The 18883-nt window shown below is 40.3% G+C and overlaps 1 protein-coding gene across 3 annotated transcripts in view; it reads right to left on the bottom strand.

Annotated features, from left to right (window-relative positions):
- The window catches only part of nsd2 (nuclear receptor binding SET domain protein 2), a 111356-nt gene that overhangs the window by 18828 nt on the left and 73645 nt on the right, over nt 1–18883 (bottom strand). For all 3 annotated transcript variants that reach the window (XM_070866920.1, XM_070866921.1, XM_070866919.1), the window contains 6 exons: nt 16143–16322; nt 14367–14523; nt 9421–9626; nt 7254–7366; nt 5036–5305; nt 3757–3873 (listed from right to left, as the gene is read on the bottom strand). In XM_070866920.1, the coding sequence (XP_070723021.1) occupies nt 3757–3873; nt 5036–5305; nt 7254–7366; nt 9421–9626; nt 14367–14523; nt 16143–16322 (1043 nt within the window). The remainder of the gene's footprint in view (nt 1–3756; nt 3874–5035; nt 5306–7253; nt 7367–9420; nt 9627–14366; nt 14524–16142; nt 16323–18883) is intronic.

Below are 18883 nucleotides of genomic sequence, written 5' to 3'. Positions count from 1 at the left end.
CATCTCTGGAACAGCCTAGTGAATCATCTCTGGAACAGCCTAGTGAATCGTCTCTGTACCCCCTCCAAAGCTAGTATATCCTTCCTTAAGTAAGGTGACCAAAACTGCACGCAGTACTCCAGGTGCGGCATCACTAATACCCAATACAGTTGCAGAAAGACCTCCCTGCTTTTGTACTCCATCCCTCTTGCAATGAAGGCCAACATTCCATTCGCCTTTCTGATTACCTGCTGCACCTGCAAACTAACTTTTTGGGATTCTCAAAAAGAGTTTCATGCACAAGGACCCCCAGGTCCCTCTGCACCGCAGCATGTTGTAATTTCTCCCCATTCAAATAATATTCCCTTTTACTGTTTTTTTCCCCAAGGTGGATGACCTCACACTTTCCGACATTGTATTCCATCTGCCAAACCTTAGCCCATTCGCTTAACCTATCTAAATCTCTTTGCAGCCTTTCTGTGTCCTCGACACAACCCGCTTTCCCACTAATCTTTGTGTCATCTGCAAATTTTGTTACACTACACTCTGGCTCCTCTTCAAGGTCATCTATGTATATTGTAGACAGTTGTGGTCCCAGCACCGATCCACCACTAACCATCGATTTCCAACCCGAAAAAGGACCCATTTATCCCGACTCTCTGTTTTCTGTTCGCCAGCCAATTCTCTATCCATGCTAATACATTTCCTCTGACTCCGCGTACCTTTATCTTCTGCAGTAAGGATGGAGTCAGTGGTTAGGGAACGCAGTTTGTGGCGGGGACCAAAGATAATGGCTTCGGTCTTCCCAATATTTAATTGAAGAAAATTTCTGCTCATCCAGTACTGGATGTCAGACAAGCAATCTGACAATTTAGATACCAAACAGGGGTCGAGAGAAGTGGAGGAGAGGCAGAGCTGGGTATCATCAGCATACATGTGGAAACGGACTCCGTGTTTACGGATGATATTGCCAAGGGGCAGCATATAGTTGAGAAATAAGAGGGGGCCAAGGGCAGATTTTTGGGGACACCAGAGGTAACGATGCAGGAGTGGGAAGAGAAGCCATTGCAGAAGATTTTCTGGCTACGATTAGATAGATAAGAATGGAACCAGGCGAGTACATTCCCAAGTAGCTGGACGATGGTGGAGGCTCGTTGGAGGAGGATGGAGTGGTCAACTGGATGCAATACTTTAGTTGTGGCCTAACCAGAGCTTAATAAAGGTTCAGCATAATTTCCCTGCTTTTGTATTCAATACCTCTATTTATGAAGCCCAAGTTCCCATATGCTCTGCTAACTACTCTCTCAATATGTCCTGCCACCTTCAAAAATCTATGCACATGAACCCCCAGGTCTCTCTGTCTCTGCACACTCTTTAGAACAGTGCCATTAACGCTATATTGTCTCTCCCCCATCCCTTTTTAAAAATCTCATAATACTCCTTTGAAGCACCTTGGGACGTTTCACTACATTAAAGGCGCTATATAAATACAAGTCGTTGTTGTTCTGCCAAAATTCACCTCACATCTTTCCTGTAATGTGACCAGAACTGTACTTTAGCTGTAGCCTAACTAGTGTTATCAAGCGTAACTTCCCTGCTCTTATATTTTTTGCCTCGCCTAATAAATGAGTTTCCCAAATGCCTTCTTAGCTTCCTTATCTACCTGTCCTGCTATCTTCAGGGATCTGTGGACATGCACACCAAGGTTCATCTACACTTCTCAGTATCCTACCATTTATTGTGTGTTTCCTTGTCTTATTAGCTCTCCCCAAATACATAGAAGATTTATGAGGATGCTGTGAAGACTGAATAATTTTAGATATTGGATAGGCTGGGGTTGTTTACTTTGGAACAGAGGAGGCTGAGGTGAGACTTAATTGAGGCGTATAAAATTATGACGGGCCTAGGTAGAGTGGATAGGAAGTTCCCATATGTTCTCCCTTAGCAGAGAGATTAATAACCAGGGGGGCATATATTTAAACTAATTGCTAGTTGAGGAGAACTTTTGGGTGGCAGGGGAACTCACTGCCTGAAAGGGTGGTAGAGGCAGATGAGGGTAATGAGGTTGATGTGGTGTACATCGACGTCCAAAAGGCTTTTGATAAAGTGCCACATAATAGGCTTGCCAGCAAAGTTGATGCCCATGAAATATAAGGAACAATGGCAGCATGGATACGAAATTGGCTAAGTGACAGGAGCAGAGAGTAGCGGTGAACAGTTGTTTGTGGACTGGAGAAAGGTATACCGTGGTGTTCCCCAGGGGTCAGTACTCGGACCATTGCTTTTCTTGATATATATTAATGACGTAGACTTGGGTGTACAGGGCACAATTTCAAAATTTACAGATGACACAAAACTTGGAAGTTTAGTGAACAGTGAGGAGGATAGTGATAGACTTCAAAAAGACATGGACAGGCTGATGGAATGGGCGAACATATGGCAGAAGAAATTTAACTCAGAAGTGATACATTTTGGTAGGAAGAACGAGGAAAGGCAATATAAACTAAAAGGTACAAAACAAAAGGGGTTGAAGGAACAGAGGGACCTGGGGTATATGTGCACAAACCGTTGAAGGTGGCACGGCAGATTGAAAAAGCGGTTAAAAAAGCATACAGGATCCTGGGCTTCATAAACAGAGGCAGAGAGTACAAAAGCAAGGAAGTTATGATGAACCTTCATAAAACACTAGTTCGGCCTCAACTGGAGTACTGTGTCCAATTCTAGGGCACAACACTTTAGGAAGGATGTGAAGGCCTTAGAGAAGGTGCAGAAAAGATTTACAAGAATGGTTCCAGGGATGAGATACTTGAGTTACCTGGATAGACTGGAGAAGCTGGGGTTGTTCTCCTTAGAGCAGAGAAGATTGAGGGGAGATTTGATAGAGGTGTTCAAAATCATGAGGGGTCTAGAAAGAGTAGATAGAGGCATTGGCAAAAGCGTCGAGAACCAGAGGACACAGATTTAAGGTGATTTTTTACGCAGCGAGTGGTTAGGATCTGGAATTCACTGCCTGAAAGAGTGGCGGAGGCAGATTCAATTGTGGCTTTCAAAAGGGAATTGGATAAGTAACAGAAGGAAATTTTTTTTGCAGGGCTACAGGGAAAGGACGGGTGAGTGGGACTAACTGGAGTGCTCTTGCAGAGAGCCGGCACAGGCTCAATGGGCCAAAAGGCCTCCTTCTGTGCTGCAACCATTCTATGATTCTATGAAACCCTCTTCGCATTTAAAAAAGTATTTGGATATGCACTTGAAGTGCCATAACCTATAGGGCTACGGACCAAGAGCTAGAAAGTGGGATTAGGCTTTTTTGGCCATCACAGATACGATGGGCTGAATGGCCTCCTTTTGTGCTGTAAATTTCTTTGATTCTAAAGAAAAATCAAAAGCAGTGGCAGTGAAAACAGAATAAAATGTTGTATTACAAACCATAGTATCACACTAACTTGAATGCCATACTCAGAATGAAATACTTTATTGTAGCTCACTTCACTCACTGCCATCACTAAAATCAACAAATGGCAGCTTGCTTCTTGTGAGCGATTTGCCCTAGTAAAATCATCTATTTAAAATAGTTTCTGTGGCAAGAGAAATCACAAATATTAATAAAAAATTCTTAAATATAACTATTAATTAAAATAATGTAATTTGGATTTGTTGTGTACACCTGTATTTAAGTCATTAATGTCCAAACCTTTTTTTCCAGTTCCTCCTCAAAAGGGGCAAGTAGGAACGTGGAGAGTTAAATTAGTGAACGATTTGATTTTAACACGGCCGTACCTTATTAATAGTGAGCATGTAGAAGTTGGCAATGTTGTGTTCCTGTGCAAACCGGATTCTTGCTCGGCACTCATCTTCATCTATTACCTCTCCCACATACTCATTTACAAATATTCCCTGCATGAGACAAAATATGCAGAATTGGAACAACGAATAATAGCAATTAGAAACCACCCCATCAAATTTGCCAGATTTATTTTTATTCTCTGTCCCTAAAGAGAAGGAACTAGTCTGGGATCTCAACATGTGGCGAACCTGATGTCTTACCACTGTCTGACAGAGCATGTTGGGAACACCGCGACATGCTTTACAATCACACTGCTCTGGCTTCACACTTCAGACAGCTACCATTTGCACAAGTATTAAACTTTATTAGGACAACTGAAATCAATTTTAATAGAGCTTCAAGGATCCTCTCTTGTATGGTCAAACCACAAAGCGATTGTCAATTAGTTGTATAATATACGGGCGTCGAGAATTAGATTATGAGAGAAAACCCTTCCTGCTGCTATTTTCCAAAAAAATATATAAATCACAATTACTTTTTGAAAGGGGAATGCAGGGGAGACCTAAAAAGATGGGGGCAGGAAGACGAATTTTTAATCCCCAAGGTTTTCAAATACGTTTGCTCTTAAAAATTCCTTCCTTCCGAATTGGACTATTCCAGTGGCAGAACGTGCCACGAGGACTGCTACAGGAGACAACAGGTAGTCCTCGTGCAGGTGAGAATTCATCAGGAGTTCTGTCACGTATATAGACAGTAGAAGGCTTCAGAGGAGGCAATCAAGCATTCCTCACCTCTACGATCGCAGCAGCAAAATCTGGAATTCTCTCGTTTACCTTCAGAAGCCGGGATAGGCTGCTCAGGCAGATTCTAATCCTGTAGTCTAATGATGAACAAGCTTTTATAAACCTGATTGAACAAAAGCTTCCTTTATGTTAAACTTCTTACTGCTCGTCTCACCCTTAATTCTTTCCTTACATTCTTGCACACTCACTGAAAGCACTTCCATTGTTATCATACAGTAAACAATATTTTTTGTAATGGATCTTTTGTTCTGCTGGCAGAAGCTACTCTTGTGCAAGTACGAGTATATTCTGTTATTGATGTTCTAAATTGGCGTCAGCAACATGCTTACCCTTGAACTAAGCTCACTGAGTATTGTCAGATTCTTGTCCAATATGTACCCTATCCAGCTATACATTAAACTACTGAGCCAGCTGCCCTCAATTAAACACCATTAAAGGTAGGAAAATGAGTAAAAATGTAACAACTTACTTTTTTTATGTCAGTCTTTGAAATGAGGCCCCAGCCCTTTCCAGCAGTCTTGACCACCTGTGATTCAGGATATTGCCGCTTGCTAAAACACTGGTTTTGGCACCGTACACCAGCTGGGCAGACAGCTGGATGACATTCATACATTAACATTCTGTTCAGGCACTCTGAATCTGGGCCACAAGGATGATCATCAGTTGGCTTACAGTTGCATCTCGAGATCGCCGAAATATCAGCTGTATAAATCTGTGCTTTGCCGAAAGGTTTATTGACCTTTTTAAAAAAAAATACATTTTTTAAATCTCCAAACTTAAAGAAATTAATGATGCTGAAATTAATGCTTTAATATACTTGAAACGTTTAATTTTCATAGTCTGTAAATTAACAGAAATCATGCAATACTTTATAAAGTTGGTCATTTGGGCTGCGTACCTGGCAAAACATGCAATCTTGTTGGCCGGGGGGGGGGGGGGGGGGGGGGGAAGAAAGTTATTCATGTAAGAGTAAAGGATTTTAATGATGGAATGAGCTAAATGATGGGCCATCATTCCTACAGTTGTTTTGTATGCAAAACTGCAATGACTCCCAAATCCAGCAGCCCATTCTGACTTAGGAAAAGCATTTGGAATTTAGCATTTTGCAATTATATTTTCATACTGTGGGCCAATGGAACTTTACTGCGATGTGTGCGCGCACTAGGTCCGTACAACAGAGCTGGTCTCCAGCTGTCTTGGGCAATCCTTGCCACTGGACCAAGACCTAGCTCTGTCAAGCTCGTGTGGTGGCTGGTGTGCAATGGCCACCACACGTTAAAAAAATCCACGCACAGGCATCTTCCAGCCTTCAGGATGTAGTTCAGGTCCTTCACAGAAACACCTGTGAACTCCTTTTTTGGCATGGAAGCAAGTCATCCTCGTTTCGAGGGACCGCCTATGATGTCGATGAAATATGAAATAAAATATGCAACAAAAATAAGCACACACTGCAAGATGCACCAGCAAAGTAACAAGATACTCGAATGTCACATTTAAAATGGTTTCTATCAAGTAGGGGATTTAATATTTCCTGATGATTTGATGGAACATAAATAGGAATTTGAATATAGATGAGGACAACAAGGAGGAAGGGGAAGTTTAGTTCGTGACAAGTAAAGAGAGAGAGAATCATTCCGCCAACAATGTCAACCTCTAACGTAGAGAAAGAAACACGACTATGTTTTCAGAGCAATTGTTAGTCAGCACAGGTATCCTTAAAAAGGCTTGTCCTAGTCGTCAGCCACACGAACAAGAATGATTTCATTTTGATTCCGTTACTCAACATATTTTCTCCTCTTCTTGCTGCAACAGCCCCAAAAACCGACAAAATAAAATACAGACTTGCCAGCTTAGCAGCGGGCCAAAAAAGCAATACTGTCAGACAGAAAGGTTTCAGATTCAATTCTTCATCTGTATTAAGAAAGCCAATCTCAGGCAGCTCAGCAGTGCACAGCAGCCGGGGTTCCTGTTTCAGAATGCTAACCAATAACCACTTTTGTGGATATCCTTGGTTTCACTAATTCCTCTGACCTCAAATGGAATTCCCAATCTCCTCCACTGCTTAAATTGTTTAAAGATTCTTTGTTTCTTATTTCATGTTCAACAATTTCCTCCCCCCACCATTCCTACATCAGCAACCCATAACTCGACTGCCCAATACTGCATCCATATCTGGCCGTGTTTTCAGCACTTCTCTCGCAATCCTGGACAAGATACAAGATAAAATTAATCTGATAAGTGACCCCCCATCTCACCTCACCGTCTAGCCTTCAACCTCTATTGCTGTCTCCAAGTCGCAAGTTTTCTGGTCTTTATTTTAAAATCAATATTACTATGATCAGTACTTCTCTGAATTTTCTTCTCTGGTTCTTTCCAAATATGCAGTCCTCACGTTCATCCCATGCATTCCTGCCATGCTGGCATTAAAACTATTTCACAATCTCATGCACTCACTCAGAACCTCAAAACTTTGGACCTTTTAACTCCCTTAGTCTTTCCTTCTCTTTACAATTCTCTAATTTGATCTATCTCGATTTCTTTCATTTTTCCAACTTTTGTGGTGTTTGGTACAATAACCAAAAGAAAACCCTGTTGAAAAGTGCCTGTGCATGGATTCATACTCTAGCACAAGGATTCAGGCCGGAGAGAGCAAAGGATTAATGATGCTGGTTAGACCTCACACCTACCCTTATGTGTCGATACGGTGGAGGCTTTTTACCATTGCGCTCATTTTCCTGGGCTTCTTTGGTCTCCCGCTGAGCTTTAAGATCCTGAAAACGTTCTGCTGCCTCTTGTAAAGCTGAAGTGATTTTAAAAAATGCATTACAAATAATAATACAAATTTATTTAACACTGAAAATACACAATTGGTAGATTTCACAAAATCAGGACGTTTGCATATTTAAGTCACAGGTTGTGCGAAAAATTGTGTTACCTCTTTCATTCTGGAACAATTTCCTGGGCTCAGTGGGAGTTTGCTTTTAAATGAGCAGTGTGTGAAATGCTAGCACTCTGCCTTTTCCCTGGCTGTCTGTGCACAGAGGTAGTTACCAGCTGCTGCAGTAACCTAGTGGTGTTAGCTCGATTTTTAGAACCGAGAACACACCTACTCTGTTGTTGTTTACAGCATGTAAAACTTTTGACTTTTCTTTTCACGATACTGTTTAATTAAGCCAGATGTACTGCAGAGCACTAAACACTGGTGGTCAAACAATCTTATTGTGAACTTGCAATGAAAGAGTGGTTCTCAGACTGCTTCCAAAATTTCTGCACAATGTGCGTCAGAGTTTCATTGCTAAAAGGAGTTACCCTTAATCATAGCCTTATATATTAGCCCTAGATTAACTTCAAATGCTGCCCGACTTGCTAAGTGCTTCAAACATTTTCTGTTTTTATTCCAGTTTCTCTGACATTGTGCCATGTTCTATGCCCTTCCTGGAAAAGAACGGTCTGCTAGACCAGGTGCTTCAACTGCAGATGGGAAGTATCAGTCATACGGTCAAGTTCATCAATATCAAAGCATCTTAAAGGCATTATGGTGATTTTTGTATGATGCTGGAATACAGAACATTTTTTTCCTGATGGTCTTTATAGATGAAATAAAATATATAAAATATGGGCATTTCAAGAAGTAAAACACGATATTCTTAGGTTACAAGATCAGAGCAACAATCCCAGCCTAGACCAACAATCATATTTGGGCTCATTCTTCAGGTTAAAATTCACAAACTCAAGCCACTCAGGTTATTTAAAAAAAAATTCATTCATGGGATGAGGATGTCGCTGGCAAGGCCAGCATTTATCACCTATCCCGAATTGTCCTAGAGGAGGTGGTGGTAAGCCACCTTGGTGGTGGCTGGCTAGGTCATTTCATAGCACAGTTAAGAGTTAAGGGTCTGGAGTCACATACAGAGCAGATGAGGCAAGTAGTAAGTACTAATAGCAAGGAAGGCAGATTTACTTTCCTAAAGGACATTCGTGAATTTGAACTCATGAATCGAGGTCATTAGTGTAGGCCTCTGGATTATTAGTCCAGTAACATAACCACTATGCTACCAGCATAGTCATTGGTTGGTGACAGTGGGTGCTACTTTCCCATAAAGTACAAGTGTCCTTACCAGCTTGTAGTATTGGAGGCACCCAGAGGTAACCCCATGCATCTATACGGCGTGGATGATACACCCCTAAAAATGTGTTTCTGTGGTGTTCTCTTCTGAAAAGTATTAGCTTGATGCCAGAAAAGAATCTTGGTTGGGTCCAAGGAGAGTCCATAAATATGGCTATGAAAGGGCTGAAGCTCCAAGTGTCCATAGAGGAGGGAATTGGCGGGCAGCAAGGAGCGCCAACAGTGAGATCCGAAATCCGATAAATCCAAAAACCGGCATGATCTTGGTCCCGAGGTTGCTGGATTTTGGACGTTGTACCTGTACTAAAATCTTTCACCTATTGATGTATTCTTGCAAGTTTCCAAGTACTGAGGTTAAAATAGCTTTGAGACCACCAAAAAAGTGCATTAAAAAATAATTTCCCTCATCTATGTCATAAATCATTATATTTTGCCACCCAGATTGCAAGCAAGTGATCTGCACTTAAATCTCTGCCAATGCTACTCTAACCAGCTCCCACCAGTGCCTGCAATAGTACTCCTCCCAAGTTCCCCTTTTTCCCTGGGAAGCAGCACTTGGGGGCTCTACTCAGCGTTTCTCCACAAGAGAGATCTGCAAGTTATCAAGTGAGGGAATGGAAGAAGCTGCCCTTCATTATTGTTAATCTTAAATGATCTAAGGCAACGTTAAAAGCTTGAATTTCTAAACAAGTTTGAATTAACCACAGTATTTGACTTTCAAGTAGTACCTTTTCTAAAGGCTTTGCTGAGGCTTTTGATTTTGTTGTCTTTGCTTCCCTTATCACCTTCCATGTAAGGAAATACACGTGCCTGATGGGTCCAAAAGTAGTCGTTTGATCCAAAGAAATGGACTGGAAACTCGCCAGTCTCGTGCTTCATATTTTGAATATTCGTAGGAACGTTCCTTGGGTGACATACCTCTGCGGGCCACCACCTGTGTTTGGATAGCAGATTTCAAGTAAGCAATACAAAAGTGACAACCAGATTATTGCAACAAGTAACTTTAGTCTAATCAAACAATGGTAAAAAGAGCACGGCACCCAAATTTCATTGTAAAAATCCTATCTGTTTCTATGAAAACAAACTGCAACCGCCACCAACATTTAAGGCGGCTTATACCCGAACAGCACTAGAAGGTTAACGTGAGCTGCCTGTAGGGGGGGCGGGGGCACACCTTGGAATGGAAAGTAAGCTTTAAATGTGTAAATAATATGGAGGTAGAGAGGGGAAGAAAGAGATTAAGCAGGGCAAGATGTAAAAAAAAAGCTCTGGGAAAACAAACCAAGATAAAATGTATGTACAGAGGACAAGAAAACAAACTGGGGTAGAGTCACTGATTAAAATAGAAAATCATGATGTCAGAGCATCAACTGAAACCTGTCTCCTGACAATTAAATATACCTGGGTATAAAACTTTCAGGAGGAATACGGCAAGACGGATATTAATTGGAGACATTATCATACCAGAGCACAAAAAAAAAGCAGGTGGTCATCCAAAGAGAATCCCTTTGGACTCAGCTGAGAGCACGCCAGGGATCCGTCACATTACTGTGAATATATTATCAAACAGTGAAAAGGAAATTAATCGACAAATTAGAGAGATATATATTAACAACAGAGCTACAGATTTTAATTATCCAAAAACAGACTGGGATGGGGAAAATGTGTGTCATGAGAAAAGAGCATTTTGAATGCGGGAAAACAAATTAGACATAAAACAAGTCCTAAATAGAAGGAAACATTGGCAAATAGAACTGTCGATGAGCAATAGAAAATATTTAAATATTGAAATAGAAGTGGTACAAATCAAGTATATTCCATTAAGTGTATTGAAAAAAAGCATTCAGCACTTGCAGGGCATGTGTAAACATGAAAGCAAGGCCAAATATAAAGGACGTAGTAACACTACGAAAAAGATTAGAAAGAACTAGAAAAAGTTACTATGAGCCGAAGAAGGCAAGCTTATAGTAGAGAATGAATGAATCATAGATTATTAACCAAATCCTTTTACCTCAGTTTTCACATGGGAGATAGCTATTGGCATTATAAAACCACCAGGGGTGTGTAGAACAGTTAGTGGAGAGTACAATTAAAGAGAAATGGCACTAAAGAAGCTAATCAAACCTAAAATAGGAAAATCACTGGAACCAGATGGTTTACTTACAAGGAATTCGAGGGAAACTAGAAAAGAAATAGTAGAGGTTCCAAACATAATTTTCAAAATTAGTAGAAAGGAAAAATTATGCCAGAGGACTGAAAGCAAATGTGGTTCTCCTCTTCAAAAAGGAGACAGAAATATACTTCTTGAAGAAGTGACTGACTGTATTGATAAACAGGAAGCAGATGATGTGATTTTCAGAAACGATTTAATAAGATGTCTCACAAGATGCCTGGGCACACCAAGTTGGTTGACGGACAGAAAACAATAAAAGGATTTGGACTCGTGAGTGCAGTCCTTACTGGAGTTAACCCCTTAAGGTTTAGAAGTGTTACAGCCCAGCAGCCTGTTGACACAAAAGGAGGGTTTGGTACACAGCATGCCCTGATGTAAAAGACTTCAGCAGGACACAAGACAGATTACTGGAACAGGCAGTCAGATGGCAGATGCAATTTACTGTGCAGAAGTGCCAGGTAATATGCTGTTGAAGGGAAAACAAGGAATGGAAATATGTAGATTCTATGGGAAGATGTTGAATATAGTAGAGAAAGTATAAAGCCATGAAAAGGCAAAAGCATGTTAGTGTTTATAAAACACGGGCATAGAATACAAGAGAAAAGAGGTTATGGTAAGTTTGTACAAAGCGATTGTTAGGCCAGAGTAGTGTACAGTTTTGGGAGTCCCATTATAGGAAGGACATGAAAGCCATAGCGAGCATTCAATATAGGATGATACCAGGGATAGACCAGAGATACTGAGACTATTTCCACTAGAACAGAAAACCCAGAGATTTAATAGAGGTTTGGGTTTTAATAGTGAAGAGGGAAAGACGATTTCCTCTGATTAGGCAGTTGGTATCGAGAAAATCTATTTAAAATTGTAACTAAGAGAATGAGGAGAGAGGACAGGAGAAATTCCATTATACTACAATTCTTTATAAGGCCTAAAGACCATGCATGATTTTAAAACTAGGAGGCTCTACTCATACTTCACACTTTTGGACAAGATATCTTACTCCCCAAATCTTTTTTGGCCACAACTTTATTCTTAATTAAGGCGGAGCTAGACAGATTTTTGAGCAATAAGGGAGTAAAGGGTTATGGGGAGCGGGCAGGGAAGTGGAGCTGAGCCCATGATCTTATTGAATGGCAGAGTAGACTCGAGGGGCCAAATGGCCTACTCCTGCTTCTTATGTTCTTAACCTTTATCGTCTCTATTTTATCAATACTACTATGGCAAGTCTCCACTGTGATTTTCTCTCTCGACCCTTCTAATCTTCAAATATGGTGACCTACATTCCCAGTGTTCCTTTCTGGCAACAATTTACAAGATGTGGCTGCTCCCTTGTCATGACCATCAGGCAGTGAAGCAGGATAATGCCCCCCTCTGGTTGAAACCTCACCACTTGCCCTTTTCTGGAAGGCAATGTAAAGTACATAAGAACATAAGAATTAGGAACAGGAGTAGGCCATCTAGCCCCTCGAGCCTGCTCCGCCACTCAACAAGATCATGGCTGATCTGGCCGTGTACTCAGCTCCACTTACCCGCCCGCTCCCCATAACCCTTAATTCCCTTATTGGTTAAAAATCTATCTATCTGTGATTTGAATACATTCAATGAGCTAGCCTCAACTGCTTCCTTGGGCAAAGAATTCCAGATTCACAACCCTCTGGGAGAAGAAATTCCTTCTCAATCCGGTTTTAAATTGGCTCCCCCGTATTTTGAGGCTGTGCCCCCTAGTTCTAGTCTCCCCGACCAGTGGAAACAACCTCTCTGCCTCTATCTTGTCTATCCCTTTCATTATTTTAAATGTTTCTATAAGATCACCCCTCATTCTTCTGAACTCCAATGAGTAAAGAACCAGTCTACTCAATCTATCATCATAAGGTAACCTCCTCATCTCCGGAATCAGCCTAGTGAATCGTCTCTGTACCCCCTCCAAAGCTAGTATATCCTTCCTTAAGTAAGGTGACCAAAACTGCACGCAGTACTCCAGGTGCGGCCTCACCAATACCCTGTACAGTTGCAGCAGGACCTCCCTGCTTTTGTACTCCATCCCTCTCGCAATGAAGGCCAACATTCCATTCGTCTTCCTGATTACCTGCTGCACCTGCAAACTAACTTTTTGGGATTCATGCACAAGGACCCCCAGGTCCCTCTGCACCGCAGCATGTTGTAATTTCTCCCCATTCAAATAATATTCCCTTTTACTGTTTCTCCTCCCCCCCCCCCCCAAGGTGGATGACCTCACATTTTCCGACATTGTATTCCATCTGCCAAACCTTAGCCTATTCGCTTAACCTATCTAAATCTCTTTGCAGCCTCTCTGTGTCCTCTACACAACCCGCTTTCCCACTAATCTTTGTGTCATCTGCAAATTTTGTTACACTACACTCTGTCCCCTCTTCCAGGTCATCTATGTATATTGTAAACAGTTGTGGTCCCAGCACCGATCCCAGTGGTACACTACTAACCACTGATTTCCAACCCGAAAAGGACCCATTTATCCCAACTCTCTGCTTTCTGTTAGCCAGCCAATTCTCTATCCATGCTAATACATTTCCTCTGACTCCGCATACCTTTATCTTCTGCAGTAACCTTTTGTGTGGCACCTTATTGAATGCCTTTTGGAAATCTAAATACACCACATCCATCGGTACACCTCTATCCACCATGCTCGTTATATCCTCAAAGAATTCCAGAAAATTAGTTAAACATGATTTCCCCTTCATGAATCCATGTTGCGTCTGCTTGATTGCACTATTCCTATCTAGATGTCCCGCTATTTCTTCCTTAATGATAGCTTCAAGCATTTTCCCCACTACAGATGTTAAACTAACTGGCCTATAGTTTCCTGCCTTTTGTCTGCCCCCTTTTTAAAACAGAGGCGTTACATTAGCTGCTGTCCAATCCGATGGTACCTCCCCAGAGTCCAGAGAATTTTGGTAAATTACGGCCACATGTTTCCGGTGTACGAGCAAGAGTCACAAATAGGGCCCACATTGCCATTTCCCAACAGCAACACAGACTTTTCTAAAAATTGCTTATTTTCTTGTGCCAACATCAGTTGCCCTGATGGGGTAGCAAGGCCAATATTCACCAACTCACTTTGGGTCAGATGCCCATAAAGCAAATGGATTCTCCATCTCCAGGATTTGTGACAGAGCTAAAGCCAAGACTGGCAGGTGGAGGCCTCACCCCTCTGTAATTCTAACAGCTCAACAGCCTACCAACAATTTCCAAGTTCAGATCTCAGCTAAACAATTCATAGGAATTAATTTCCAAGCACGTACCCAAATGGAGCAGCATCTAATTTGCATTATTTAATTTCTATAAAACAATCTTGGGGGGGGGGAGATTCTGAAAACGAGACAAGGGATTTCAAATTGGTTCCCAGTTTTGAAATCCTATTATTGTGCCATGCAATGCATTTTCATAATATAAAATACATAATATAAAACTTACTTTACAAAACTTGTAAATAGCAGCAAATCATTTGTATATGTTTGAACTGACCTGTAGCTACCCAATTTAACCCAGATAATGTCTTTATAGTGTGGCTTCTTGCCTGCTTTGCAGTCATTGCAATACCAACTCTCCTCCGGCATATCAATGTTGAGGCATTCTGGATGAAATGCTGCAGGACAGGACTCGCAACACAAAAGGCTTCCCCCTGCAGGAAATGAGCTAAAATTAACACATGGAAAACTTTTATAGAAATGTATAACATGTTTAAAAGAAAAAGTTTTGCATTTATGAGCATCTCATAATACCTCTCAGAAAACACTCAAAGCACTTCAGGTATAACGAGTTACTTTGAAATGCAGTAGTGGTTATGTAGACAAACAGCAAAGAATAAATAATCAGCCATGTCATTTTTAATCCTCCACTAACTATACAAACCTACAATGAAACAACCACCATTATCAGGACCCATTTTAAAAACACGTACTTACATATTTATTTAATTATTAACTCAGGTGCTCTTAGATGGCGCCTAGAAACTGCGACAGAGCTGTTCGTGAATAACTCTTCCTCTGATTCCCACCCCTCCTGCAGCAGACATGTGCTTCACTTCTGTACTTCCTTAGCTATAGAAGTGAGATTAGGAACTCATCCTCATGGAGGAAAATGGAAACCTAGACGACCCTGCTGAAATCCAAAACTAACGGGTATTGATGATATTATTGGAGTACTGATTTGCAGAAGTTATTGAGAAAGTCTAGCTGTGCAATGGTCACAAGGAGAAGCTAGGTGCTCCCTGGACAAGGAAAGAAAAAAAAATTGATAGGGACTTCCTATTGGCCAATTTTTCTCACCCAGTGTGGCTGGGCAGCAGGTTATTTTGGGTGGGTGTGGTATCAGAAAGAGAAGCACGTAAAAAATCTTAAAAAAATAGATTCTCTTTTTCTGCAATGACAGTTATTGAAACTTCTGTTGTAGCACTAGATGTCGCTGATGGCACTGTAATTTAGGTAATTCTCGCAGAGAATCAGCCAAGACTCCAGCATAGGAAGTCTGTGCTAATGCCAATTTATTCGCAACTTGGCATGTGTAGTGCTGGAAGAGATCAACTTTGGCTGGCTTCAGTTTCAGGCCAGACCTGGACGAGGCTGGCACAGTTCTAAAGATACAGATATCCTTTCACCGGTCCATCAGCTTATGTTAATTTGTTCTTTCAGATTCTTGGTCAATGTCTGACTTGCTAAACGGTGTGCACCTCTAGAAATTGTGCAACATCAGGAGGTGACACAAGAACCATCAGAAAGACTGTGGGAGATGTAAAGCTGTTGAACTCCGGTTAAAAACATTGAACTAATAACACCAAAACAGTTCTGAAAACAGGAGTCAATGTTGATGACTATGCAGGATAAACACAAAAAAAAAGCCAACCAATTTTTTAAGGTATACAATTTTCGTGCCTTTTATAAACAAATTAAAATGTGAAAAATAAATCAAAAGTTAAAAATGAAGCAGTAATTTTCCTAGAATACTATTAATGGAACCACTAGTTATGTGAAAAGATCAAGAAGCAACAGTAGGATGAGACCTTATAACGACCGACTCCTGGGACATGCCAAACTTTTCAAAGGAACTGTGTCCAAGGTGTGTGTACTTGTCTTCCTATTTCAGGAAATAGCCCCAGTACATACGGGCAGAGGGCAAGATTTCCTCTGCTTGCTAGATGCAGCAAATTCATGAATCAATTTGTAAAGCTAAATTATCAAAGGACTAAAATAAATCAATTTAACAATTCACAAAATCCAACAGTAAAAAGTATCTCAAACTAACCTCTTGAACACACAAAGCACCAGCTAACATTGACATGAGCATGATGACTGTACCCCTTTTTTGGAGCAAAATGGCTGGTACAGATAATACTGTTGGCTGCCAGTATCACAGACCCTGCTGCAAGACAGGTCTCCCCTCCATGATAAGCCACAGGACAGCGGACACAGCGCATCATTCGCCCTAGTAACAGGGAGAATTTAGTGTTATCCTTTAAATGAAGTTGTCATTTTCTTAAAGCTCCATTTCCCCAAATATTTTAAAACAATGATTCTTAGCAAAGATTTTACTTCAAGGCATCGTGACATTCCAACAAAAATCTCCTCCTTCCATGAATGGCACATCTGAATGTTACTGATGAATCATGTATTCTCTGGAGTTTCAAGCAATTTAATTAAATATTTCAGTATTTCAAATATAAGATTGTGAAGGAACAAACAAAAACTTGATTCAGGTTTATGGGTCATTATTTCCATACATTACAAATGCCAAATGTATTTAGTTTCTATCAAAGACTTTTGTTTTTGCTTTATGGTCACAAAAGTTTCCCGATAGTCTACGTTTGAAAGATCTTCTGATGATTCATGTAGCAGATAAACATTTTGATAAAAATGCACAAGATTAAAAAGTTACAGGTTTTTTCAGAGTCTGTAATGGAAGAAGTCTAACCTGAAATGAAGAACAATCACTGTCTCAGTAGTTAATCAGCTTGGCTTAATAAGTGATTTTTAGATTTGGTATTCAAGTGAATTTCTTTATTACAGGCTTATGAAAAGTTATACAATTTTAGTTACAAAATTGGTAAGCTGCTTCTATCGTCCGATTCCTGATGTATGGTGGAATGACACCAGAAACAATACAGATATAGGTTTGAGCCACGTCAGTGCAGCAAGATTGTACAGCAGCCTCTTTCATTAGACAGTAATAGCTTTTCTCCAATTAGTGCATTTAAATGAAGTCCAGTTTTAAAAAATATATTAATTTTTGAAAGTATTCAAAACAAAATGTTGTGGGAAATGCAGCTTTAAGGTACTTGTCACAGTGAATTTGCAGAATTACACATCCACATGAAATACATTAGCAATAGTCAAGTCTTAGCTTTAATACTATATATAATTTCCACTCCTCCCCAAAAGAAAACTTCACGCTAAATGATCATAACATAGATGCATTTAAATAATATTGAAAAGTATTCAGTCATAATTAGTTTATTTTTAAAAACAAAGAATTGCATTTTGTATAAAATTCCACACCCACTTCCAAATCTGAAACATCTCTGGACTTAACTTTTCTCATACCCAATCAAGGGCTAGCGAAATTCTACCTTATGGAAACACCAACTCGTCCAGAAATCCATCACAGGCATTCTATCAGCACAAAGTCCCCCACATCTATCAACCCAATCCTCGCTGTCCCTCAGCTCATTGATCTCTAAAATTCTCGTCGGCCTCATATCCTTGCTATTTGCTATCTTTGCAATTTCTTTGTATGCTATGCCCCTGCCATGCCTTCAACTTTTCTACTTGTGTTCCTTTTCTGGTCTACTATTGGTGGCAGAGCCTTCAACCATCTTGCCCCCACATTCTGGAACTTCCTTCCTAAACCCCCTTACCTTGCCACATCTCTTCACACATTCAAAAGCTTTCATAACATTTACCTTATTTATTGCACTTTTGGTCACCTTTCCTACCTTCACCCACCTACACCTTCTCACGTCTGAATCAGAACTGTTAAGCACCTTGGGACATTTGGATATGTTAAAGTGTTCTATGAATGCATATTGTTGTAGGAACATAGCAACATACACGATGGGAAAAAACTATTACAATATATCTGTTGGTCTCAAAGTTTGAAATAATATATACAATTTCTTCTCATACTCACTCTCTGCCAAATATCTAGTTTCTTTCTGAAAGGGCCCACACTGTCTGCCCCCAGTCACCCTAGATGGTCTGGTTTTATACATTAATCACCTTCTGCGTAAGGTAGTTAAATCAAAACCATCTGTTCACTTTTTCTCTTCTGAGCTAGAGTCTGTACCTCCTTGCTAGGTTTGTGATTGTCAAACATGTTACTGGCGATCAATCTATTTATAGCCCTTGAGATCTTAAACATCTTAACGAGGTCTCCTATTACATTTCATTTCAATAGATTCTCCCCTACCTCAGGTGTTTAATTCAAGATATTGTTATTTATCTTTCACTGTATCCTCTCCAATGCCGAGCTGTCCTCAATGGTGTATGGCGACTAAAATTGTATACGGAACTCTTCCTCCCTCCATTTTGTATCAGCAAACTTAGACAGCTGTTTTATAGTTCTCAATTCCAAATCATTTATGTACATTGATGACAATAATGGCCCTAGTATGAATCCCTAAACCACCCTGATAATCAATTTCCAATCTGCTTTGGAAACCCAACCGTCCATTTTGTGCCTTTCAAATGCAAGAACAAACCAATCTCCTGTGTTAAGCTTTTCTAAAATCCAAAGACTTAAGCTGTAAAACACAATATATTTTTAGCTGGTTGAGCACACCATCAAAATTTGCTTTTAAAACAACTTACCTTATTTAGACTTTCATATGGATAACCAATTCCAATTAAGCAACTACACAATATATCAGCTTTAATTAAAAACTATTATAGAATGACATTCAAGGCCCATTTAAAATGTAAATCCTGCCAAACAAATTTCCATATAGGTAAATTTTAACAATCTAAGCTCTAAGGTGTTTGCACTTATCC

This window comes from Pristiophorus japonicus, chromosome 2 (assembly GCF_044704955.1).
Source record: "Pristiophorus japonicus isolate sPriJap1 chromosome 2, sPriJap1.hap1, whole genome shotgun sequence".
Lineage (NCBI taxonomy): Eukaryota > Metazoa > Chordata > Chondrichthyes > Pristiophoridae > Pristiophorus > Pristiophorus japonicus.
This window is presented reverse-complemented; position numbering and strand designations above follow the sequence as displayed.